General features: G+C 30.0%; 1 protein-coding gene across 11 annotated transcripts in view; it reads left to right on the forward strand.

Annotated features, from left to right (window-relative positions):
• The window catches only part of LOC130673967 (bromodomain adjacent to zinc finger domain protein 2B-like), a 174,700-nt gene that overhangs the window by 131,382 nt on the left and 15,766 nt on the right, over positions 1–27,552 (forward strand). For 6 of the 11 annotated variants that reach the window (XM_057479191.1, XM_057479189.1, XM_057479188.1 and 3 more), the window contains 5 exons: positions 5,676–6,128; positions 15,576–15,641; positions 15,709–15,753; positions 19,791–19,844; positions 22,974–25,627. In XM_057479191.1, the coding sequence (XP_057335174.1) occupies positions 5,676–6,128; positions 15,576–15,641; positions 15,709–15,753; positions 19,791–19,844; positions 22,974–25,627 (3,272 nt within the window). The remainder of the gene's footprint in view (positions 1–5,675; positions 6,129–15,575; positions 15,642–15,708; positions 15,754–19,790; positions 19,845–22,973; positions 25,628–27,552) is intronic. The other 5 variants (XM_057479195.1, XM_057479199.1, XM_057479193.1 and 2 more) reach the window with 4 other exon arrangements.

Here is a 27,552-nt window from a genome sequence, read left to right on the forward strand (position 1 = left end):
CAAAATTCACTATAAATTTGACTTTAAGCTTAAATAACTTTTTAACAGATGGATTTATCAAAAAATCATAAGAGTCCTTTTTTGTTCATCGTTAAATTTCCTACAAAAAATATTTTGGGCTTATTTGTTAAATACGTCATTACGGAGATATAAAATTTCAAATTTCAAATTTCTTTTTCCCCATGTTATTTAAACGGGAAATAGAAAATCGAAATCAGAGAGTACTTAATATTAATTTTAAGGGCTCAAATTTAAACTGGCGTCTTCTTTTGTCCTACTGATACTTTTGAGTGTGTGTCCTTGAAAAAAAAAAAAATAGTCAATTTTTTTGAATCAGTCTAATATAAATATATTCCTGATTGAAAACTCCTTGCGTTTGAAAATTCTTTACGTTTAGTCATCGCGTTCAGAACTTGAAGCTAATGAATAACCTGTTCTACTAATCAATACCATTTATTGTTAAGAAGCATCTTTAACTTCGTCTGATGGCACTAAGACATTATCTGTAGAATTAAATTCCTAGAAGGGAATATACACAATTCATTGACGTAATTTCGGGCTGCCGAAGGGCTCATTCTAATTAATTTGATGATACCATAACTCACGTAATCTAATTTCTCTACGTTGAAAGTGAGAACTAGCATGAATGAATGCGATAGTATATACTTGTATCTTTTGATAAATATAAAGGTTTAAAACTTAATAGCAATACAATCGCTATAATATCAACTATATATTCATTTTAAAAATATTAAGAATCATACAGTCGAAAGCAATTTCCTGTAATGCACAAATATGCGCTAAAGACATTTTTTAATTTAAAGAATAGTATCAGTAAAAACCACAGGTGACATATTGAGAGAGAATAAAACATTTATTGATTACGGAAACTAATTTCATGACAATTATTATTTATACATCGCGTTACAAGAGCTATGAAAGCGTATCCTAGCAAAAAGTTCCGTTGTAAATGTGTAAGAGCGTTTGAAATTTATTTTTGCCAAAAGATGTATTTTTACGGGAGTGGAATCGGAGTTATTAAGAGAATAAGGAAAATTTTTTTCCCGCCATATCTATATGATAGAATTAGTAAATGTTATTGAAATTGGTATCATTAGATAGGTCTTGACTTGAATTTGTGTCTTTTCATACTTTAAACTCTTTCTAATTGCCAAGTATTGAGATAAATAGATTTATCTATATCATTCGAATTACATTTAAATTACGCGGGAAAAAAGACGATCGTATTTATTTTCTTTAAATAAATTAATACTTTAATTATTCTGTCACTAAATATGACTGAATGTCACTGAATATATAGCTATATTATTTATATCGCGTTACTTATTCCAAAATGACAGATTTTTATGCTCCCTTTTGGTCTTAGGAAGCTTTTCAAAGCCAAAAAAGTGTGCATAGAAAAAAAAAGGATTCATTGACACAAAAAATCTTTACTCGCCTAAAGAAAATTTTTACTTACCCCAATAAATTTTTTGCATTGTGAATAGAAAACAAAAATTTATTTAGAACTAGAAAAAATTACTTGGTGCAAGGAATTATTTCTTGACCAAAAAAATCTTTTCTCGCCCCAAGACAATTTTTGTATTTAATTGGTAATGCATAAAATTTCTTGGTGCAAATTAAAATTTTGTTGCGGCAAGAAATCTTTTTTTCTGCGTATTTTATAAATTTACTAGTGATATTTGGGCAGTCATAGTGACTGCAGGTTGCTCGTATAAATTTTATTTTAATTAGGATTAACGCCGTCACATCGAGTTTCAGAGTTAAAAAAAAATCATTTTGTATACATAGTAAATAGGAAGTTTTTTTCATCGGATGCGAATTTTATTTTGGTGCGCAGACGCAGAACAAAGCTGGAGTTAAATTGATCACGCCGAACTAGTAATAATTGAACTACACGTTATGGTCATCGTATCGATAAATGGAGTAGCATAAATGACACTATAGATTAATCTCTACTGTAGTAGTTCTGTTTACTATTCGACTGGGGTAAAAATTTTTGGGCAGTAACTCTAATTCTATAAATTTCCTAAATTGATAAGCAGGGATAGACGATTGTCATATTATTTTATGTATTTGGAACTTATTTTTGAATGGAAATCAGGAAAATTAGAAAAAACTTCATTGAAAACTACTCATAAATATATATTTATATCTATATGTTTATAAATACATATATGTATATATATATTGCATTTTTCCATTTACAACACATTAGAAACAATGCAATAATCGCCACTTAATAAAGTTCACTTTATACTAAATCACTGCTTTATTTTTTAAAAATTATTTTGTTTGCAAGTCCGCAAAAAAAAGTTTGAAGTTGTAAATAATAATATTTCTTATAAGAAATATTTACGATTCATTAATTTTTTTCTCAACTAACTCTAAATGTACAAAACATATATTTTTTTTAAATTCCTTGGGTGCATATATGAGAAAAAAAAATTTTTTTAATTTTATTTTAAACATCTTTTTGAATAATCATAAAGATATCGAATGAATCGAACCCATCTTTAATTGTCTTTAATAAATAAATATAAAATAAAGAAGTAAATAAACCCAAGCACGCGAATCTGAGAACACAAAACACAGTGAGATACGCTAGCGATAGTGACAGGAGAGCCCAGCATGTTTTAGATCCTTTATTTTATTTGGATGTTCATAGTATTAATTTTATTTTAAACCTTATACCTCTATAAGATTCAGAAAATAGCGTTGTTACTTGACAGCAACGTACTGCTAAAATGCATCTCGCTTTAATATGTAGAACAAACTCAACAACTCAACTGTTACAAATAAATTTAAATATATACATTGGGTGCTTCAAATAAAAATGTTTTTTTTTGGTAAGTCTTTTAGTGTTAAAAGTTGGTCTCGAGTATGAAAAAAATTATCTCAAAACATCGGCTCAAAATTTCAATCCTACTTAGAGCTCAACAAATATTCATTTTTTCATTTAAAATACATGGAAAATTTTCTTATTTTTCAAATAATAGTAATTTATACATCATGTGGAATCGGGTAGTATACTCGATGTCACTAGATGTATACAATAGTTCATGTAACTTATGCCGAAGAATACACTGATAGAAAAACTATCTTGATTCAAGAAAAATTTTTTCTTCAAAATGTGGTTCTTGTTTCAAAATTTTTAATTGTTTTAATTCAAGAAATAAGTCCTTGAACTAAAAAATTGAAATTCTCGGATAGAGAAAAAAAATTCTTTGTTTGAGAATTTGATTTTTCGATGAAGCCTTTTTTGTTTTGAAACAAAATTCTGATATATTTCGTTCAAGAATTTCTTGCTCTTGGATTAAGATAGGCAAAATGTAGGTTTAAGACATTACCGACTCGTTTCGAGAATGGCGCGATTTTTAAATTAAGATATCGATTTACTCAGCTTGAAAAAAAACTTTTTTTTTTATTTTAAAAATACAAAGTTTTAAAGTGATTTTTTAGGACTACATTCATTTACTTCAGATATGCTAAAGTAGAAATTTATTTTTAAAAAAATTTTTTTTTTCATTACTTTAAAAACATCTTCTATTAAGGAATTATTACTTGAACCAAAAATTTAAAGTTCTTAAAATAATAATACGACATTTTTAGTTGAAGACAAGTGGTCTTGCTTGAAGAATTCGATAGTATCGATTGAAGATAATATAGTTTCGGGTCAAGACACGAGAGTTATCCATCGAAGATACAAAATCTATAGAGCCAAGAAAATCAAAATCAAGACAAGAATTTCTTGAAGCAAGACAATTGGTTTTCTTCAGAAATAAATTCTTGGCTCAAGAAAATATTTCTTGAGTCAATATAAATTTTCTATCAGTGTACGCCGCTAACTGGCTAAAGTCAGCCTCATAAAATTTTATATTAAAGTACATTCCTGGCTGATTGGTCGGAAGTGTGATTTAATATATATTAAATCACTACTTTTTAAATTAAACCATGAAATTTTAGTGAAGTGGGCGGAGTATATCCCTACTCAATAATTCCAACCAATAACGAGTCTCTTACCTCCTCCTTTTATGACGTCACTTTGAATTTAGTTACCATACTAACGGCACCAAAATCTTCAGACTGCACATGCGCATGTAATTAATCAGTACGCGCATGCGTAGATCAATGCAACGTAAGCTGAATTTTATAACCTTACATATCTCTATTAATAGATACGACATACCACCAAAGATGACATTTTTTATTGAGTTAAGTTTTTTTAAGTGAGTGCCATTAAACCAAGTATCTAATTCCACAAAATATAAATCTTTTTTAGTAATAATTAAGTTAATCATTTTTATAACTGTGACTGCATAACGCTGACTTTAGACATCTAACGGCATTTTTCTTTGTGCATTCACTACATAAACTATTGAATACATCTAGCGACATCGAGTATAATACCAATTACACATGATGTATAAAATACTATTATGTAATGAATGCATGAAGAAAAACGCCGTTAGATGTCTGAAGTCAGCGTCATGCATCGGAGTTATAAAATAATTAATTATTGTTTAAAAAAATGTATACTCTATGGAATTGGATGATGTTTTTCATACTTTATAATTAAAAGAACTTGACTCAATAAAAAAAGTCATCTTTGGTGTTATGTCGTATTAATTAATAGAGACATATAAGGTTACAAAATTCAGCTGACGCATTGATCTACGCATGCGCGTGCTGATTAATTAAATGCGCATGTGCAGTCTAGAGATTTTGGTCACGTTAATAAGGTATCTAAATTCAAAGTGACGTCATAGAAGGGGGAGGTAATAGATTCGTTATTGGCTGGAATTATTGAGTAGGGATATACTCCGCCCACTTCACTAAAATTTCATGGTTTAATTTAAAAAGTAGTGATTTAATGTATATTAAACCACACTTCCGACCTATCGAACAGGATTGTACTCTAATATAAAATTTTATAAAGCTAACTTTAGCCAGTTAGCGGCGTATTCTTCGGCATGAGTTACATAAATTAATCTAAAATGTTATTACAAACATCGTCCACATTTCTTTTATTTACGATATATATTTAACATAATGGATGCGAATAGTAATTTTTTTCAATATTTTTATTTTTAAAAAACAAAAAAAAATTTCATGTAATTTAATTGACAAAATGAATATTCGTCGAGCTCTTAATAGGATTGAGATTCCGAATTGATGGTTTCGGAAATTTTTTTCAATACTTGAAGCTATTTTTTGAGAGCCTAAAAATACTTTTTTTTTTGAGTCACCTCAATATTCATATATGTATATATTTATATTTATATCCCTTCTCTGCCAGACATGCCGGGAGCTTTTATAGAGTCCATATTTTATTAGACAAAATGGTTTATCCTCTTCATTTTTTAATATACATATATATAATACCAATCTTACTTATTAATAAATTAATTTATTTCCAATGTCGATAATCCATTTGTTGAAATATATAATACACTTGTTCTAATATATATATATTCACATAATCCCCGCAAATAATTTAAGTATCAAAGTATTAATTACATGAAAAATAAATGAAATAAACAAACTATTGGTAAAAAAAGTAAACCCTGAAGAATATTGAATGCGGGTCAAATAAATAATCTAAAGCGATTGGAAAGAAACGAACAAAAACAAAAACAAAAAAATGCGTACAGGGTCGGAAGAGGTTAGCGTTCACAATCAAGCAGAAGATGAAGATTATTCAAGAAATAGAGCGCGGGAAAAGCAAGAGTGACGTCGCCAGGGAATTGGGACTGGCAAGTAGTACAGTCGCAACAATATGGAAAAACCGTGTGAGCATTGCTGAGAGCTGGAGAAATCGCGATATGTTGCAATCAGAGGGAGAGACAACAGATCTCATTGGAAAAAAATCAGCAATAAGTAATATCATAATACCCTCGTCATCACTATCAATTGGATCGATGGTCATGCCAACGTCACCGATAACTACTTCGCCATCGTTGATAGCACCGTCGACATGTCCAATGACACCGACATCAACATGTAGCTCAGTATCTACCTCTCCTGCGATGATGATACCGCAGCATCAGGACAGCATCCAGCACCAGCAAGCACAGACCCAAACGCTAAATCAGGAACTGCTGGAGGTAAGGATGACGTTTTACGCTCAAATCTGTCCTCAATTCAAGCAAAATCCCAACCAGAATAATAAATTTATGAATATTAAACATTAACAGACGTATTTTTTATAAATATGTACAATTGAATTATAGAGGTAGATTTTTTAACGACTAACGTCGTTGTACACAGCTCCTAAGAGTCTCCACGCTTGTATTAGATCTAAAAACTAGTCACGTAGTATTTAATAATGATTTCAATAAATAATAAGATATGTAATTTATTATATCTTTGTTTTGTTGGAATCTTTTATTAATTGTAGATTTTTGAATTTATAATAATAAGGTTATACATGGAAAGAAATTTATGGTAATAGTTACAAGATATTTTGAAGGAATGGTTCTCATGTCGGTTGGTAACAGATTTTTTGGAAATATCGATTATAAGAATGGCACCCATACAAATTATGGTAATGATTCCTATGGCATTATAGTAATTACTGTCGTACTACTGCCATATACTAGGGTAAATTACCAGAGCAGTTAGAAATTTCTCATATTATAGTAATCATTACTGGAGTATGGTAATAATTACCATACTGTCATAGTAAACGTTACCATAAATCATGGTAACGGTTACCATAAATCATGGTAACGGTTATCATAATACATGGTAACGTTTACCATAGCATTTAGAAATTTCCAATACCATGGGAATTATTACTGTGGTATGGTAATAATTACTGTACTATGGTAATAATTACCATACTGTAATAGTAGACGTTACCATAAATCATGGTAACGGTTATTATAATACATGGTAACGTTTACCATAGCATTTAGGAACTTCTAATACTATGGGAATTATTACTGTAGTATGGTAATAATTACCATACTGTCATAGTAAACGTTACCATAAATCATGGTAACGGTTATTATAATACATGGTAACGTTTACCATAGCATTTAGGAACTTCTAATACTATGGGAATTATTACTGTAGTATGGTAATAATTACCATACTGTCATAGTAAACGTTACCATAAATCATGATAACGGTTAATATAATACGAGGTAACGATTGCCATAGCATCTAGAAATTTCTCATATTATAGTAATAATTACTGTACTATGGTAATAATTACCATACTGTAATAGTAGACGTTACCATAAATCATGGTAACGGTTATTATAATACATGGTAACGTTTACCATAGCATTTAGGAACTTCTAATACTATGGGAATTATTACTGTAGTATGGTAATAATTACCATACTGTCATAGTAAACGTTACCATAAATCATGATAACGGTTAATATAATACGAGGTAACGATTGCCATAGCATCTAGAAATTTCTCATATTATAGTAATAATTACTGTACTATGGTAATAATTACCATACTGTCATAGTAAACGTTACCATAAATTATGGTAACGGTTATTATAATACATGGTAACTATTACTATAGCATTTAGAAATTTCTCATATTATCGTAATCATTACTGTAGTATGGTAATGATTATTATACTGTCATAGTAATCGTTACCATACTATTATAGTAACAATTACTGTAGCATTTAAAAATTCCTCATACTATGGGAATAATTACCATCATATTACGGTAATGGTTACCATTCTATCATAGTAATCGTTAACAAAAATTATGGTTATGGTTATTATAATATATGGCAACTATTACCATAGGTAATGATTACTATAATAGTATGGTAACGTTTACCATAGCATTTAGAAATTTTTCACACTATAGTAATGGTTACCATTCTATCATAGTAATCGTTACCATAATAATATCATGGTCACCATTGTTATATATCATAGTAATGGTTATTACAATATCTAGTAAGGTTTACCATAATAGATGGTAATGATTACCATCGTAGTATGGGAATATTTCACATATATTATGGGAACGGTTACCATTATATATATAGGACTTATTCCCATACGCACCTAGAAACTGTTCCAATGTGAGTACAGAATTTGTTACTTAGTGACCATGAGAACTATTCCGAGTATGGTAATCATTACTATAATTCAATTACCATACGATATAGGAACAATTCCCATAATTATAAGAATTGTTCCAACAGTTATGGTAACTACCCAAAAATTTTGGGCATATGTTCCATAATTCCCAGTAATTATTACCATAAAATTAAGGGTTCAAATTCGTAATCATACTAGGAATGATGACCAAAATTTTCTCTCCGTGTATAGACGTAAATTTATTTATTATACACAATGCACATAACAATGATACAGAACACATACATATAAAAATTACTTTATGTAATAAAGTTAAAAAAAAATGGGAATGTCGATACGTTATCGTGCTGCTCGAACTTGTTTATTTAAATTAAGATTAAAAACTAAAGGATTTTTAGGAATAACAAATAAAATAAAAGTGAAAATGGGAAAAGAGGAAGTAACAACCATTAGAAAAAAAAAAAAAAAGTTTCTAAATGAAATGAAATCTACCACAATACTTTCCTTTTGCCTATAACTTCTCCTGTCACTATGTATAACAGCTAGCTAAATAATAAATGATTATCCAGCATGCCTTGATACAAGAGTACTCTCTTGAAGAAACAACCAAAACATATTATTCGTTTTAAAGTATGTTTCTTGTTCTTTTATACATCTTAAATATAAGCGTACTATCAATTTTTTTTATTTTTTTATTTTTCATATTTTAATTATTATTTTTATGTGAAAAAATAATTATCGAGGGGTTTATTGTATCAACTGTTAATATCTATTTTCTTATAAATTTTATATCTTTTATAATTATCTTTTGATTGCTTAATAAGAAATCGTATTATCGATTAATTAGCTGCGCATACACCAATTCATTGCTTAGCCTATTTCTGCATGAATCTTAATATTACAATTAATTTTTCATTTATCAACTTTTAAATCTTTATGTTTCAATGTAATTGCTAGTTTTTTTTTTATTTTTCGTTTTTGGTTTTACAAAATATCATTGTTTCAACCTAACCCTAAAATTATCGTTTTCAACTCCTGGTATATATTCAGCATTTTTTTTATTATTTACAATTAAAATGAATTATAATTTTCATTTACGAACAGAAAAATGACTAGTCAAATTTTTAAGTAAATTTTGTCATACGTTTTTTTCTGTCATTTTTTTGATTAATCGATCAATAGGAAATTGTGCGGCAAGGGAAGAAACAAGACGATTTCAGACGGAGGTTATTAACTGCCCGAGCCGAAGGCTTGCGCTGACATCAACCATAGTCTGAAATCGTATTTTCCCCTGTGATTCATTGGATTTTTCATATTACCTGCATCGATACTCGATTTTTGATCTCTGTAGCCAGTCGAAACAGTCTAAATTCTGACCGCTAGCGCAGAAAAAATAATGATATATTTTAAATATACAAATTTAAGTAATTTAGTAGTAAAATGAACTTTTAGTTTGATGAGAGCTAAAAACCACTATGTCTACGGTATAGATACACGGTAGGCTCACGCCATGACACTTCACTCATGTACATGTGTTGGAACGTGTACTTGGCGCGAGACACTACCGGGTCTTCTGATTAGTTATTGGAATGACATGAATTTTTAGAGGTTTTCACGAAACAAATATAGTTAAGTCTGCAGAACAATGGGTTTTCTCCCACCATTTGTCTATAATTAAGTCATTACTGCGCATGCGCGTTAGTGTAAAGTCATGGACTTTATCGTCCCAGTAAGAGAATAGACCTCGGAAATTGCCCCCACTACCGAACATTTATCAACTGCGCATGCGCACGGAAAAGTGGGAGAACATTTAGCACACAAAACATCCAGAGTGGGAATAACCGAAGACACCCGAAGTCCAATCTCTTGTTGGGATGACAATACCAAAGCCAAGTAGTGGAAAAAAATCCTATTCTTCTGCAGACTTAACTATATACTTCTGCACGGTAAAAAATATTGTGTTAAAATCAACATAACCTGTGTGTCTGAAACGATCACACAATGGATGTGTTATTTTTTAACACACAATATTTGTGTTGAATTTCGACAGGAAATTTGTTGTAAAATTTTAAAACAAATTCGGATTATGCGAGAAGTAGATTCACTTTTTAAATGTCAGTGGTGACACAAAAAAATGTTAACTTTTATATTTTATTTTTGTACCATAGAAATTAATTAAATATGATTTATATTTTATTTTTAAGTTATCAAAAGTGATAATAGTTATTATTTAACATTAGACCTTTTTATAAATGTTAAATTTAATATATTAATAATAAAAATTTTTAAGTTAATCTGACATTTATAAAATTTCGATTTCACTTTCATTTTTCTAATAATTTTTCCGTGACTTTCGATTGAGTTTTCATTATAAATTTTGTGTTAATTTTAACGTAACACTTGATAAATGTTAATAATTTTCATTGTTGTACTCAGTAACACTTTCAAAGTGTTAAGTAATAGATCTATAAAAAATTTCAAAATAACACAGTGAAATGTGTTAATTTAATACAAAAATTTAACGCAGATCATATTTAACACATACACAATATTTTTTACTGTGTTTATTTTCATTTTTGTACTAAGTAACACTCTTAAAGTGTTAAATAGTAGATCCATTTGAAATTCCCAAGTAAGCCAGTAAAATATGTTGATTTAACACAGAACGTTTTTAACCCGTCAGCACTCACGTGAACTTTCCGGTAATGTTTACTCTCATGATGAGAGATTTGCTCACGCTCTATGCGCATGCGTCTAACATCTCGCGCGCTTTGGCGCACTTGTAACGGTGGATAAGTTTAAACGTTACGAAGTATACCGAGTGCGGCCGAACAGCTATACACTTACGGAGGCACACGAACTGGCCCGAACGTTACCGAAAGTGAATTTTTTTTTGTTACACCTATGATCCCGTGATGAGAAGAATGCTCACAATTTCCGACGCGCATGAAAAAAATATTTTTTTATAAATTATATATAATATTGAGGGATTTCAAAAGTTCATAATTTGGAAATAGATAAAATTACTCGAAGGTAGAAAAAATTTCATCTACCCTTTCCATTTGCAAAAAAAAAAGTTATCATCGTTTTAAATCGAGCGTGAGCAAAATGCTCATAACGTGAGTGCTGACCGGTTAAAGTGTTAAACAGTAGATCCATTTGAAATTCCCAAGTAAGCCAGTAAAATATGTTGATTTAACACAGAACGTTTTTAACACAGATACGCACATTTTTTACTGTGTGAGAGAAATGAAATAAAGACGGAAACTAATTTATCAAGCAGAAACTAATGAATTTCTTCACTAGGGAAGAAACTGATCAGTTTCTACCCTCTAAATCGCATTAGTCTGAAAATCCACAGTTTCAATGCAGGTGATGAAATGGTTCTGTAACAAATTACCCTCGGACAAAGTAACCCTGACATAATAACCTTAACTAGAATAACCTCGTAACAAACTAACCTGGATAAAAATAACTTAGCTATTAAATAATCTGAACAACATTAACCTTCAAGAACAAATTTCATCATTATAGATTTATGTGAATTTTTCAGGTTATTGTTTTTCTGGTTATTTTATAACAAAGTTATTTTTTTTAGGTTATTTTGTTACAAGCTTATTTTGTTCAAGGTTATCTTGTCGGAGTTATTTTTTCGAGGTTATTTTGTCCGAAGGTAACCAGTCGCGGCACTGATGAAATAGTATACATATAAATAATAAACAAATGCGAGTAATAAGGCCGCAAATGAACATTAAATATAACTGACACCGGGCAGAAACAATTGTGTTTCTTCCCAAGGGAAGAATCACGCATGTTTCTGCCCGCTGTATGAAGTTATTTTTGAATTACGAATTCGCTAGCAGTTGTTTGCAGCATCGGTTTGAAATTACCTTGTTTCGACGGGCTGTAGAGACACTGAAACTTCAAGTTTCGATGCTGGTATCATGAAAAATTTATAACAATGCAGGTAAAAAAAAATTATCGAATGTTAATCTAATCATTTTATTCTATCGAATTGAATTAGTTCAAGTCTTGTACTACAAAACAATATTTCAATTTTAATTTTCCAAAAAGAATAGAGATCTGATTATTCAAATTAATCAGAGGCGTGAAACAATGAAACAAAGAAACACTTTGTACGTTCTTTGTTTTATAGGCCCTATAAATATGTCAGGAGTTTAAAAAAATAATTTTTTTGGCCTTTAGTGTGATTTAATAAAATTAATGCATGTTTGTATTTTTCTAATATAAAATTTTATTTATAATATTAAATTTATCTTTTTTGTAACGTCATTCAATCAAAATATTGATAGTTTATCATCGAATATAAAATAGATGAATATGAAAATTTTACTTATCCTAGTAAATAATCCATTTTTTTCTGTGGATAAAAAGTACTAACACTGGAATAAAATTATTTATTATGCTTTACTGTAATTAAATAAAAATAGCAAATCTATAAATGGATCCATTTACAGATAATAGTATCTTATACTTCTAGTGATACTATACTCGATGTCACTAGATGTATACAATAGTTTATGTAATGAATGCTCAAAGAAAAACGCCGTTAGATGTCTAAAGTCAGCGTCATGCAGTCGGAGGTATAAAAATAAGTTACTTAATATCATTAAAAAAGTCATCTTTGGTGATATGTCGCATAAATTAAAATATGAAAATTAACTAAAAATAAACATTAAGGAGGTTCAAGCGAATCTAATGCAAAAGGAATTTTCCAATTTTAAGATTCGAAACTTAGTTTATAGTCATCGCGACGAAAGCTTGGGATTTTTTTCCCCAACGGTTTCTTCCCCCACCCTTTAAATGTTGGCTTTGGTGGCTTTGCACATGCGCACATTCAAATGGCGCATGCGCTCACTTTAATATCATGGTGGTAGGGGAAAAAACTAGTGGGAAAAAAATCTCAAGCTTTCATCAGGACGACTATATTGGCAGGGAGCCTAGTATATGGTGGGGACAATTGAAACGATCGCAGCGCTCGCTGTGGATACAATTTCGTTAAATCATGCTCTCTTTGAATATAAACACGTGAAAATTAAGTTTAAAAATAGTTCATAATAGTTATTGTGTCGTTAATGTTTGCCTTTGTTCATCGTTTGAGGTTAAAACAATATTTTATAATTTATTGATTCAAATCCGGTTTGGATAATGATTTTTATCATTGCCTAAAAATTATTTTTTAACCCTTCGTTACTCGCGCTTTACGGTGATTCCCTGTACAACACTACTTAAGCTAATAGAGTTGGCGTGAATATGAGTAAGACACTAGAGAAAGCGCGTGTAACGGAAGGTTAAAAAAACATTATGTTTTTTTAGTTACGATTTACAAGCAAATTATCATGAGTTAAAATAAAATTATTTTCTTCAATTTTGTTAAAAAACTCAATTGACTATTCTACTATTTTTTAAACCATTATCATTGTAGTTGTCATATATTATTTGTTTTGATTTTATCGGTTAACCTTATTCTATTCTAAAATAATAGTGTTTATTATTTATTAAAATTTTTTATACTTAATTTTTTCATCGAAATATATTCAATTTAATTTTCTCTATCAAAAATACAATTACACTTTTTTATTTATATCATTATAAATTTCTAGATTTTGATTTTATAACGAATTTTTATTTTTTACACTGATTTTATATATCTTTTATAATTCTCGAGCATGATTTTTTGTAGCCATCAGATGTCGTTTTCGTCGCGCTCCCTGCCAATATCGATACTGCCATTCTAATACGTCGTATCCCACATTTTGGAAATTTTTCAGAAGACGATAAAAACATTTCACGGTCAACAAAGGAACATTATTTGTAATATGTTTACATTGGTATAACCTACAAATTTATTTTCATGTTTTTCACAAAATACAGGCATTTGTAGTGGATAAATAATTTTGAATTGTATGCTGTTAGAAGAGTAAAAATTATGCATAATTACCTTCTTACTGATGTCGTTAATTGCTTCCTTAAAATTAACTTAAAATTGAAAATGTTAAGCGTGACTGAACTTATGCGAATGTGGGATACGACATATTAGAATATTAATTTAAAAATACTAAATCAACAACTTGACCTCTAAAATTTTGACATAATCTGCACATTGTTACAATAATTCCATTTTTCAAAAAAAGTGAAAATGTCAATTTTTGTGGGATGCGACGTATTAGAATGGCAGTATCGATATATAAATAAGTACTTTATCGATGTATTCCAAAAATTTGAAAACGATCCATCGTCTAGTTTCTCAGAAAAAAAGTTTTAAAAACGATATTTTCAAAGTTCTTATACACAGATTCTTATGGCTGACAAGCTTCCGTCATGACGAGGTTAGAAATAAATTTTTCCCGCTTTAATTTAAATATCGATGTTTAAGAAGTTAGAACGCGCTGTTGCCACATCTTTTTATAAAACCATATGTCAAAAATAACAAAGTCATTTCATTACTTTCTTTTATTAAATGAGTAATAATTATTGATTCATAAATTTTTTATGCCATTACAAATTCAAATAACGAATTTTTATAACTATTAGGAGAAATAAGTAAACAAAAAAAATTCAGACACTAGTTTCGCTCAAGCCTCCTTAATAGAGACATGTAAGGTTATAAAATTCAGCTGATATTGCACCGATCTTCACATGCGCGCGCGGATTAATTGAATGCGCATGTGCAGTCTAGAGATTTTGGTCACGTTAATAAGGTAACTAAATTCAAAGTGACGTCATAGAAGGGGGAGGTAAGAGACTCGTTATTGGTTGGAATTATTTAGTAGGGATATGCTCCGCCCACTTCACTAAAATTTCATGGTTTAATTTAAAAAGTAGTGATTTAATATATATTAAATCACACTTCCGACCAATCAGACAAGATTGTACTTTAATATAAAATTTTATGAGGCTGACTTTAGCCAATTAGTGGCGTATTCTTCGGCATGAGTTACATGAAACAATTTTACAGTCAGGCGTCGATATTATGGAAAAAAAAAATTGTTTTTTCTTTTTTTTTTAAACATTGTAAAAAAAAATGTATACTAAAAAACGCGATCGAACCGCACGAACTTAGACCTTCGACTTCTCGCAGACGCGACTTTTCAGCTTTTTACCAGGCTCACAGCACAATTGAATCAAAGAATAGCTTCAACAATTTAATGGCAAGTATGAACCAGGTAAATTATTGAATAAAAAAGAAAACTCATTAATAATTCATTGTTATTTATTGCAGTTATGTATTTTCTGATAAATTAAATTTTTTTTAAATTAAATAATTAAATGATTGAACTATAGTTTAATTTTTCTTGGTTGATATTTGCCATGCTTTTTATATTTCTCCGTGACTAGTTAATATTTACTAAAAAGCGATTGTTATTCATTAATTTATTTAATTTTTTTTTTTTTATTATACTAATGTTTTAATGGGTTAGTAAAATTCCATGCGATATTTTATAGGCGAGGAAAAAACGCCAGGAAGAAGTAGAAAAAATTCGGCTGGAGGAACAACAACGAAAGCAACAGGTAAATATTTAATTACAGGTATAAATTTGAGCTGTTTTTTGCAAATTATCATTTTGTTTATTCGTAGGAGCGTGAGCTTAAGAGACAACAAGCGGTAATGTTGAAGGAACAGGTACGTTTTTTTAAAATCATATTTTTAAAATATGTTTTTGATAAATTTATATAAAACGTAGAGTGTGTGGTAGATAGATGTGCATATCATTGCTTTTATCACTAGTTTTTTTACGAACTGATTTTTCTACGTGAAAAATTTATAAAATAAATAAAAATACCCGAGGAAAAATTTTTTTATATAATTTTTATAAAATTTTTAGAACCCTAGAAAACTTTATAAAGTTTTATGAAACTTTTCATAAACCTTTCATCACGTTCTATAAAATTTTATGAAATTGTATCAAACTAAAAACTTGCTACACGAAATATATGAAATTTTGTCGAATTCCATAGAATTTTATGTAACTTTGTAAACTTTTCTACACAGAAAAAACAGTTAACTTGGTTCAAGAAAAATATTGTCTTCCGAATTTTCTTTCTGGATTCAATAAACGTAAAACACTTGATTCAGAAACTTTTTTTTGGTTCAAGACAGTAAATTCTCTTGCTCCCAAAAAATTTATTTTTGAAGCGAAATTGAAAATTTCTTGGTTTAAGAAAAAAAATTCTTCGCTAAAGAAAATAAGTCATCTCTTGCCAAAAAATCAACGTTTTGAACGAAAAAAAGTTTAACTTCGGCCAAAAAACTTTTTCTTGCCCTAAGAAAAAAAATTTCTTACTCCAAAAAATCAAAGTTTTGAACGAAAAAAAGTTAACGGGCTAAGAAAAAATTTCTTGGTCCAAAGAAAAAATTTTCTTGCTCGACGAATACAAAAATACTTGCGTAAAAAGAATAGTACTTGTTCCGAGAAATTTTATTTTCTTTAACCAAAAAAATGCAATATTGCTACAAAAAAATAATGTATCTTGCTCCAAAAAAAAATATCTCTTACTTTAAGAAATATAAACTCTTGAAGCAAGTGAAAATTTTTTGATTTAAGCGTAAAAATATGTTGACGTGAGAAAAAAAATTTTGATTCAAGATAAAAATTTGAAGATAATTGTTTACTTGGGGCAAGTAAATTTTTATTTTCCAAATCGATCAAAAAAAAATTTCTTGAATCAAGAAAACTTTCCACTGTTTTTTCTGTGTATACGAAGGGAATGAATGAAAATTTTTGTAGTTGTGTAAAATTTCATGGTATTTTACAAAATTTCAATTCAGTACTGTTTTTTTTTTTAATTTTATGACAGCTTGTTAAATAGTACAAAGTTCTGTCATATTTCATATAATTTCATAAAACTTTACTGCACAAAATTTATAAAGCTTAGAAAATTTCATGAAGTTTTATAATTATTACTATTTACTAGAGTGGTTCAAAAAAAACATTTTTTTTTTTTTTCAAGGGCTATTATCTCAAAAGCTTTTCTTAAGTATAAAAAAAAAATTCCCTCCAAAGCGCAGCTTGATATCTCAATTCTTCCAGAAGCTCATTACATTTATACTTTCCCGTTTAAATAACACGTAAAAAATTTTTTTTTACGTTTTCCTCCGGTAAAACTACGAAAAAAATTTTCATCTGTATTTTCCATCAATCATTCTTGTAGGAAATTTAATTCTCTACAAAAAAGTATTGAATTAGTTTTTTCGTAATCGTAACGGGTAAAAAGTTATTGAGCTTTAAATATTCGCAATAAAAGAAAATTTAATTAGATATGAAGAAAATTAAATTCAGTATCCATCTGCAAGTACTAGCTTTAATTGAAAAATATAATAAATTCGGGACAAAATATGAAGATTAGAACCAATATCTGTTGCAAATATTTGCTGATCTTAGGGAAAAATATCCAAATTGTAATAAGAAAAATTATTCATAATTTTATAAACGATTATTAAATTATTTAATTATTATAAACAGTTTAGAGTTTGATTAATTTTGAAATAAATACATGCAGTCATCAAAAAAGTTTTCAAAAAGTTGAAAATTATTTTAAATGTATAAAAATTAAATAAATTATCTAGTAATGGTGTCAATTTCATTAAAGAGTTGCTCTAAAACTATCTTCCTTCAAATTTACTTAGTAACGACTACTTAAAGCTCAATAACTTTTTAACTGTTAGGATTTCGAAAAAACTATTTTAATACTTTTTTGTAGAGGATTAAATTTCCTACAAGAATGATCGATGCAAAATACAGAAAAAAAATTTTTCGTAGTTTTACCGGATGAAAACGTAAAAAAAAAATTTTTTACGTGTTATTTAAATAGGAAAATATAAATGTACTAGCAGACCCGGCCACGCGTTGCTGTGGCTAAGGTTCTTGTCATATTAAACCAAATAGTGTGGCTCAATAAGTTATCGATCAAATTGAACAGAGTATAGTATAGGGCCAGATAGCTCAACTGGTAGAGCACTCGGCGTGATACCGAATTGGTCTGGGTTCGATTCCCAGTTCGGGCTATCTATATTTTTCTCAATTTATCTATAAATTGTCTTATTGAGAAGGTTATTTGCATGTTTAGGTTTCCACTATATTTAAATATAGTGGAAACCTAAACATGCAAACATGCAAATAACCTTCTCAATAAGACAATTTATAGATAAATTGAGAAAAATATAGATAGCCCGAACTGGGAATCGAACCCAGACCAATTCCAACCCACACCAAACTAAAATGTGGGCATGAGGCAAACTTCGCTTTTGCCACTCAATCGAACACAACCAACAACGTGTGATACCAAAAACTGAATATTTAACAATAAAATCAATTAAGGATTTCAATTTTTGTTTGAACACACGTGCAATTAAGTCATGGCGATGAATTGCTTGTTGTCCTGGTAATAGTAAAGTTTGTATCTCTTTCCAACTTGGATCACATGTGAATGTAATAAACAAATTGTAGCTTATATAAAGTCCTCCTAGAGAGTAAATCACCGTCGGAAATTGTCGGAAATTTTCGGTTTGTAATGTTTATGTGTAGTAATGGCGTGAGATTAGACTTCTTTTTCTATAGTGGGGGTAAAAAACGGCGGCGACTTACTCTCTAGGAGGACTTTAAAACGTTTGTATTTCTAACATAGCGCCATCTATTGAATACTTACTCAATCCAGTCAACAGATATCGTCATCTGTTAGAGTCGTTTGGAGCTTACAGATAATTGTGACTGACAAATAATTTGCAATAAAATAATATTGCGACTATAAATTGAGATGTAAGCTATCCTATCTTTCAAGTTGGATCAAATTGCACACGGTGTGCAAATCAAATTTAAAATCGGTTCAGTAAAATCGGAGTCCATCGCGGACAAACAACGTGACACGTAATTTTTATATATAAAGATTGAGCTTTTTGAAGAATTGAGATATCAAGCTGCGCTTTGGAGGGAATTTTTTACACCTTAGAGAAGCTTTTGGAATGATAGCCAAAAAACTTTTTTTTTTGGACGACTCTACTATTTATTATTACGCGACCGCATACGTCGGTCGGCGCAGTGGATTGCAGCCAGGACTTAGAATCGAGAGGACTTGGGTTCGAGCCTAGCAGTCGCCGAAATTTTTTCATCAATAAAAAACATAATTACTCTGTCTCAGTAATGCCCTCATTCATTAGATTGAAACATAAAACGTAATCGCAATTTTTTTTCTCGCGATTTTATATTTTTTTTTTTTAAATAATTACTGACTAGAATTTAATGAAATTTTCCCAGGCCATTTTCGGTATAAAATTTTATAAAATATGAATTTTTATAAAAAAATTTTTTCCCGGGTATGTTATTTTAATCTTAGTTATATAAAAAGTATATTTATTTTTTAATAGCCGCAATCAATTGTTCACGATAAATTTATTATATTTTCCCGCGATTTAAAATAAAATTTCCAATTATTTTCTCTTTATATACGATTCTATCTGGTGTTGATGCCTCTACAGAATGTTCTTCTCTTCTAAGAATATAAACTTTAAATCTTAACTTTATACCTTAAATAAATTACGTGATGATTGATTTAGCTGTAGTTAATAATTCGAAACAATAGTTATAAAAAATGGATAAATAGTAAATTTATTAAAAGAATCAGGGATTTGTAAGCACTCGTAGAATGGATTGTTTTGTGCTACAGATGTACATGCAGGAGCTGAGCAAGCAACGAGAGATGCTTTACACCGTCGAGCTGGTATGTTTCATACCCAATTTCACTTTAAAAATACAAAAAAATATATACATGTTCATAACAATAATAAATACAAATAATAACAAACTAATAAATTACATGGGTTACTATGCATAAGAGGGACTCCACATATTTTTAAAATTTCCATGTGATTACTCTTTACATTAAATTGAACTTTTTCCACACTGATAGAAAAACTATCTTGATTCAAGAAAAATTTTTTCTTCAAAATGTGGTTCTTGTTTCGAAATTTTTAATTGTTTTAATTCAAGAAATAAGTCCTTGAACCAAAAAATTGAAATTCTCGGATAGAGAAAAAAAATTCTTTGTTTGAGAATTTGATTTTTCAATGAAGCCTTTTTTGTTTTGAAACAAAATTCTGACATATTTCGTTCAAGAATTTCTTGCTCTTGGATTAAGATAGGCAAAATCTAGGTTTAAGACATTACCGACTCGTTTCGAGAATGGCGCGGTTTTTAAATCAAGATATCAATTTACTCAGCTTAAAAAAAAACTTTTTTTTTTATTTTAAAAATAAAAAGTTTTAAAGTGATTTTTTAGGACTACATTCATTTACTTCAGATATGTTAAAGTAGAAATTTATTTTTAAAAAAGTTTGTTTTTTCATTACTTTAAAAACATCTTCTATCAAGGAATTATTACTTGAACCAAAAATTTAAAGTTCTTAAAATAATAATACGACATTTTTAGTTGAACACAAGTGGTCTTGCTTGAAGAATTCGATAGTATCGATTGAAGATAATATAGTTTCGGATCAAGACACGAGAGTTATCCATCGAAGATACAAAATCTATAGAGCCAAGAAAATCTAAATCAAGACAAGAATTTCTTGAAGCAAGACAATTGGTTTTCTTCAGAAATAAATTCTTGGCTCAAGAATTTTTTTAAAGTGACTCGTCTCTCCCCACTACCACTGGCTTATTTTTAAATATTTTTTTATGAAAATTTAGTAGAATATTTTTGAAATGATGCTTAATAATGTCACAAATTTTAAGAATTTTCATAAAGTAGGTACTCTGAAAAAAAAAAATATCACAAAAATATGCTCTGTTTTTTTGTATCTCAGACCCCCCCCCCCCTTAATAAACTCTTAAGTTACTCATCGACGTTTGTCATCTTGAATATTAAGTCACACAACTAAATAATAAAATTTAAATATTTAATAGTTTATAGAAGTAGCTCTCGAAAAAATTAATATATTTTATATTTTTATCATCACCAATGAGAAATATCATTTTGTCATAAAACAAAATTTTTTCTTAATGCAATAATTTTTTTCTAATTTTTAATTATAACTTTCTTCAATTCCTTTTATTCATTTAACCAAATAATTGATTTATTGAAGTTTTTAATTTTAATTAATTTGAAAACTTATCAACTAAATTATTGAAATATTTGCTTGCCAAGTAATTGATGCTTCCAGAAATTAATTACTAAAGTGTCGCAATAATTTTTTTCAAATAAAAACAATAAATTTAATTTAAAAAAAGAAATTACGGATGAGTATTTATGGAAACGTAAAAATAATAACGAATGAAATTTTTTTCTCTCAGTGTAGATGAACTTTTGTTTACCAAAAATATGTGGAGCCGTTACTCGTGCATAGTTACCATAAAATAATTAATAATCCATTACTATTCGCTTTTCTTTACAAAGAAAAAGTCCATGAATATTTTTATAAATGTCTGGAAAAAAATTGATAATTGTATCTAATAATCTAGTAATTTAACTTAATTAACACCATACACGCATAATTCATTTCCCGCTTATTAATTTTTAATCAACGTTATCTACATTAATCCTAAAATAAAGACTACGAAAAAAAAATTTTTTTTTATTCTTATTTCTTATTTTTAATTTTAAAGGTGTTGGTTTTTTTTCAGTGGTGGTTTTTGTTTGTTGCCCTGCACGGTGTTATTTTTTTTTCTTCTCTTATTTATTTTCTTATGGTTCCACAGATTATTCTTAAATATAATTATTAAAATAACTAATTTAAGTTACCGTAATTAACAAAAATAATAAACTGAAAAATTAATTTATATACAATAGACTGATTCAAAAAAATTGACTAATTTTTTTTTTCTTCGTTATATCGAAAATATTGTTGGAAATGACGAAAAAAAATACTGCGAAAGTTTGAGCTCTTAATATTAATATTAACAGCTGCCGCATCGCAATTTTCTATTTCCCGTTTAAATAACATGGGAAAATTTATTTTTTAAGCTTTGGAATTTTATAGCTCACGGTGGGACCAATACTTTTAAATGTTCAAAACTTATTCTTATGGGAAATTTGACGCTCTACAAAAAAGATCTCTTATAATTTTTCGAAATTTTTATTTCTTCAAAAGTTATTCGAAGTTAAAGTTAGATTGACGATAAATTTTCACATTTTTTAAATTTTTTGACGCAACCATCAACTTTATCGGAAAATTTTATAAGACATTTTTTGTAGAGCATTTTATTTCCTATAATTTATCTTAGAGAAAATTTTCCATATTTCTCCCAAGTCGTAAGTTATTTGCAATTAACTGAAAATTTTCTTAAATAATAAATTTTGTTGCTTGAAATTAATTATATTAAATTTTCAGTTAATTGAAAATAACTTACGACTCTTGAGAAATATCAAAAATTTTCTCTAAGATAAGTTATAGGAAATAAAATGCTCTACAAAAAATGTCCTATGAAATTTTCCGATAAAGTTGATGGTTGCGTCAAAATGTTTAAAAAATGTAAAAATTTATCGTCAATCTAATTTTAACTTCGAATAACTTTTGAAGAAATAAAAATATCGAAAAATTATAAGAGACCTTTTTTGTAGAGCGTCAAATTTCCCATTAGAATAAGTCTTGAACATTCAAAAGTATTGGTCCCACCGTAAGCTACAAAATTCCAAAGCTTAAAAAATAAATTTTCCCATGTTATTTAAACGGGAAATAGAAAATTGCGATGCGGCAGTTGTTAATATTAATATTAAGAGCTCAAACTTTCAGTATTTTTTTTTCGTCATTTCCAACAATATTTTCAATATAATGAAGAAAAAAAAATTAGTCGATTTTTTTGAATCTGTCATATACAATATAAATATTGATGACAAAAATAAATTGTTTAGGAACGAGAACGAAGACGTCAGCACATGACACTGATCCGTGCACTTGAAAACCGTCGACGAATGGAAGAACGTGAGAAAAAACGATTAGAAGCGCGAGCTGAGCGAATTGCCACGAAAGAAAAACGCGCTGAGCAAAGAAAAATGGAGATGGAATTAGTCGAGCAAATAAGAAAACCCGTTGAAGATATGGAATTAACAGACCATCGGCCATTGCCTGAACTAAAGCGGATACCCGGTTTGAAATTATCCGGTGAAGCCTTTGCTGAAATCGTAATGGTCTTTGAATTCTTGCATAATTTTGGCGAAACTCTCGGTTTTGATATGGAATCATTGCCAAGTTTAAAAAGTCTTCAATTGGCTTTGCTGAATGACGAAGAAGCTGAAGAAGAAATTCTGTCAGTTATGACCCATTTACTGGTCTGTGCAATTGAAGACCCAGGGATACCTCAACCTGCGAGACACACAACAGGACTCGGTCAAAGTTTAAGACAAGCCGACATCACCCATGCAAATATCAGCGAAGTATTGAGAATTTATCTGTACGCTAATGCGACAGGTGAAGTAAAAGCACTGACTGGCGTTTGCTTGGAACGAGAACGCGACAAAAGATTCGCTGACCATCATCAAAACGGCGGCGATTATCCATCGACACCTTCGGGTAAAAATGCTCAGTTTTACGAGCACTTACACAACAATGAAACCTGGAAAATGTCCGAGAGACTCAGAGACAAACCATTTTTAGCTTTAAATCCGACTCATAAAGCGCAGATGCTTGGATTTCTTTGTAATGAATTATTGCAGAACAAAGCTGTGATAAAACAAATCGAAGGGAGTTTAGAAACAGTCGCGCAATTGAAGAAAGAACGATTTGTATTGGACACTAAAATAAGAAAATTACGGCAACTGCACAGCAGAAAAGTAAGAATGGAAGCTGTTGGTGTGATTGTTAATAAAACAGGCGATATGATTACCATTGAAAAGAAAGAAAATGATGAAGAAAGTAATAATGCAACAACAACTGTAACAGCAAACACGACTACAGTAACAGTGACATCTACTGCAGCAGCGGGAACTACGACAACAGCAGCAACAACACCAACAACGACAACCAGTACGACTGTTGAAGCAACGCCATCTGAAGATAATCACCCGGAAGATGAAGTCGAAGACATGTCAGAAAATGAGAGTGAGGGAACGCAGCCTGAGGAAGAAGAAGACAAAAATTTATCTGGCGAAGAATTGGGAAAAAAATTAGACAAATTATTGAAACAATCAGAAGAACAATTACAGAAATTGAACAGTTCATCCAAACAACTTCGCGCTCATGTTTTTGGGCAGGACAGATACTGGCGGAGGTACTGGGAGTTGCCGTGCTCTGGTGGAATTTTTGTCGAAGCCATGGAAAGCGCAGAGCCAGAAATACTTGACTTGCAAGCTGAGCTAGACGAAAAGTGGAAGGATAAGGAAATAACTGAAGACGTTAAAATGGAGATTGATGACAAACCTCATGACAAAACTGATGACAATGAAGATAAAAACATAAAAAGTGAAACCAATGAGATTAAAACTGAGATTGATGATAATTTTAAGGCCGAGCCGATGGAAAATTCGATTGATGGATCGAAAAACGTTGAGGTAAAAAATAATGATGATACCAACGACGATACGAAGATGAATATATCGTCTGAAGAAATAAAACAGGAAACGGAAGTTATTGAGATCGATTCGAAAGCTGAAGTTAAGAGTAAAGTTGAACATGTCGATCAAGAAATATCTAAATCTGTGGGTATTAAGCAGGCGGATAATAAAATTATTGAGACTATGGCTAATGGTGACAAATACAATAACATCAATCATTTGCTTAATGGAAAAGATCACAATGGCAGCTTTATAACAGTGGAAAATGGGGAGATGCCCTGGTTCTCAATCCTCCCTCGGGAAACCTGTGACACGCCTGGTCCGAGTACCAAACAAATTTTCGGAATCGCAGAACCTACTGAATTAAAAATTCCGATTTTCCCGCCACCAGCGAGCCCGGGATATGAAAGATGTGAGAGCCCTGCGCCATTAATTCTCACTCAAGATGAAGCAACGCAATTAGAATATTTAAAAGTTAATGGATTGCCACAACCAGGCGAAGCTAAACCGGTGCCAAAAGACTTGCGCTATGGATGGTGGAGAATAACTGACGTGGATACATTTCAAGAACTACTGGAACATTTGCATTCTCGTGGCGTGCGTGAAAAAGAATTGAAGCGGACGACTTGGGCTACGATGGAGTCATTTCTAGCAGTAACCGGAAAAATAAATGTAGATCCTGGTAATATTTCAGCTACGGATCTCCACATTGAAGGTGAAGATGAGACTGAGGTACCACGGCCTGATAATCCGAATGACTGGAGTGAGACAACGGCTTTGAGAGTCGACGCTCAGTTGTTGGAACAAGTGGAAGCGTTGGAAGATAAAGTAGCGAATGCTAGTATGCAAGTTAAAGGCTGGAAGTTGCCCCCACGCTCGGGTAGTGAAGAAGCTGAAGAAATTGATAAACTCAACGAAATGGAAAAAGTTACTGCTGTAGAGCAAGCAAGGCAGAGATTACTATCACTGGAGGCAGCTATTGAGAGAAGATATTTGAAACCACCTTTGGGTGTTTGGTAAGTTTTCCTTTTTTTTATCTCGGATTAGATCCAACTGAAACTCAATCGGAAACAAACATTCAATCAGAATTGCTCGGCCCTAATTCAAAACTCCGATTGAATCCGATTGGAAAATTCTAATCAAAAATTTCTGATTTACTTTCAATTGGAAGTTTATCGGACAAAACAAAATAATTATTTTCCGATTGAATCTAATTAAAAAATTTTAATTGGATTAAATCGAATTCAGTTGGAAAATAATCGAAAAATAAATTTATTATTTTCCAATAAAATCCGATTAAATTCGATTTAAAAATTTCAAACGGACACATGGAACGCTACCCGTGAAAAAAAAAATTCGTTCTAAAAAGATTCCAAAAAAGTTCCACATGTGGAACTTCTAAACATGAGACAGATTAGAACTTTGAATGGAACTTTTTTGGAACGTTAGTAATTTTGATGGTAAAAAAAAAGTTTTAATGAGCAAATTTAGAGTCAATAGAGGACGTTTTTGGAACTTTTTTGGGATTTTATATGGACATTCCAAAAAAGTTCCAGAGTCACCACTTTTGACTTTTTTATGGACTAAAAAAGGCGTTCCGAAACATTCCAAAATCACTACTTTTGCATCATTTGTAGACTAAAGACCTTCCAGAAACATGCCAAAATAGTTCAAAAATCACTACTTTCGAATTTTTTATAGAACAAAAGAAACGTCTATAAAAAATTCCAAAAAAGTTCCAAGAACGTCCTTTTTTGACTCTAAATTTGCTCATAAAAATTTTTTTCTACCATCAAAATTACTAACGTTCCAAAAAAGTTCCATTTGAAGTTCTAATTTGTCTCATGTTTAGAAGTTCCATATGCGGAACTTTTTTAGAATCTTTTTGGAACGAATTTTTTTTTCACGGGTAACGAGCAATTCTCATTGAATGTTGATTTCCGAGGCAGTGTTACAATTCTACTCATAACATTTCTACTCAAGGGAAGTAGATACAACTTTACTCAGCTACAACTCTACTCACATATTTTAGCCTATCGATAAAATAGCAATTCTTTGTGAGTAGAGTTGTACCTAAGTAAAAAAAAAACTATTGAGTAGAGTTGAGGCTGAGTAAAGTTGTGAGTGAGTAGAGTTATATCTACTTCCCTTGAGTAGAGATGTTGTGAGTAGAATTGTAACACTGCCGATTTCCGATTGAATCTGATAGAAGTTCAATTGAGTTTCAATTAGATTCAATCGGTTTTCATCAGGGCAAGTGTCCGATTGAATTATGATCATATTGATCCGAAAAATAATAAATTTATTTTTCGATTATTTTCTGATGGAATCCGAATAAATCCGATTAAAATTTTTTAGTAAGATTTAATTGGAAAATGACAATTATTTTGGTCCGATTAACTTTCAATCGGATTCATTCGGAACTTCCCGATTAAATCCGATTAGAATTTTCCAAATGGAGACTTCAATCAGAGTGTATAATCGACTACACGTCATAAGCCTAGCGTAGGGAATGTAAGAGAAATTTTTTGCATTTGAGGTGTGCAAAATTTATACGTATATATTAGGGTGATCCAACAAATAACAAATTTTTTTTTTTCTCAGAAACAGGTTCAAAAGTTTCATTTAGATAAAAAAAGACGCCTGTGAAAATTAGAGCTCTTAATATTAATACTAAGAGGTTTCCTCATCGCACTTTTATATTTTCCATAAGAATAACATGGAAAAAATTTTTTTTACGACTTCTGATTTTTATTAATAGCTAACGATGCGTCATAGGAATAATTGGCAGGCATATTTTTGTAGGGAATTGAATGCTCTACAAAAAAAGTTTCTTATCATTTTTTGATAAATCTATTTGCTCAAAAGTTATTTGAGGTTGAAGTCGAATTCATATTAAATTTTGAGATCTTTTTACTTTTCCGGCGAAACTATCAGACCT

Source organism: Microplitis mediator, chromosome 8 (assembly GCF_029852145.1).
Source record: "Microplitis mediator isolate UGA2020A chromosome 8, iyMicMedi2.1, whole genome shotgun sequence".
NCBI lineage: Eukaryota > Metazoa > Arthropoda > Insecta > Hymenoptera > Braconidae > Microplitis > Microplitis mediator.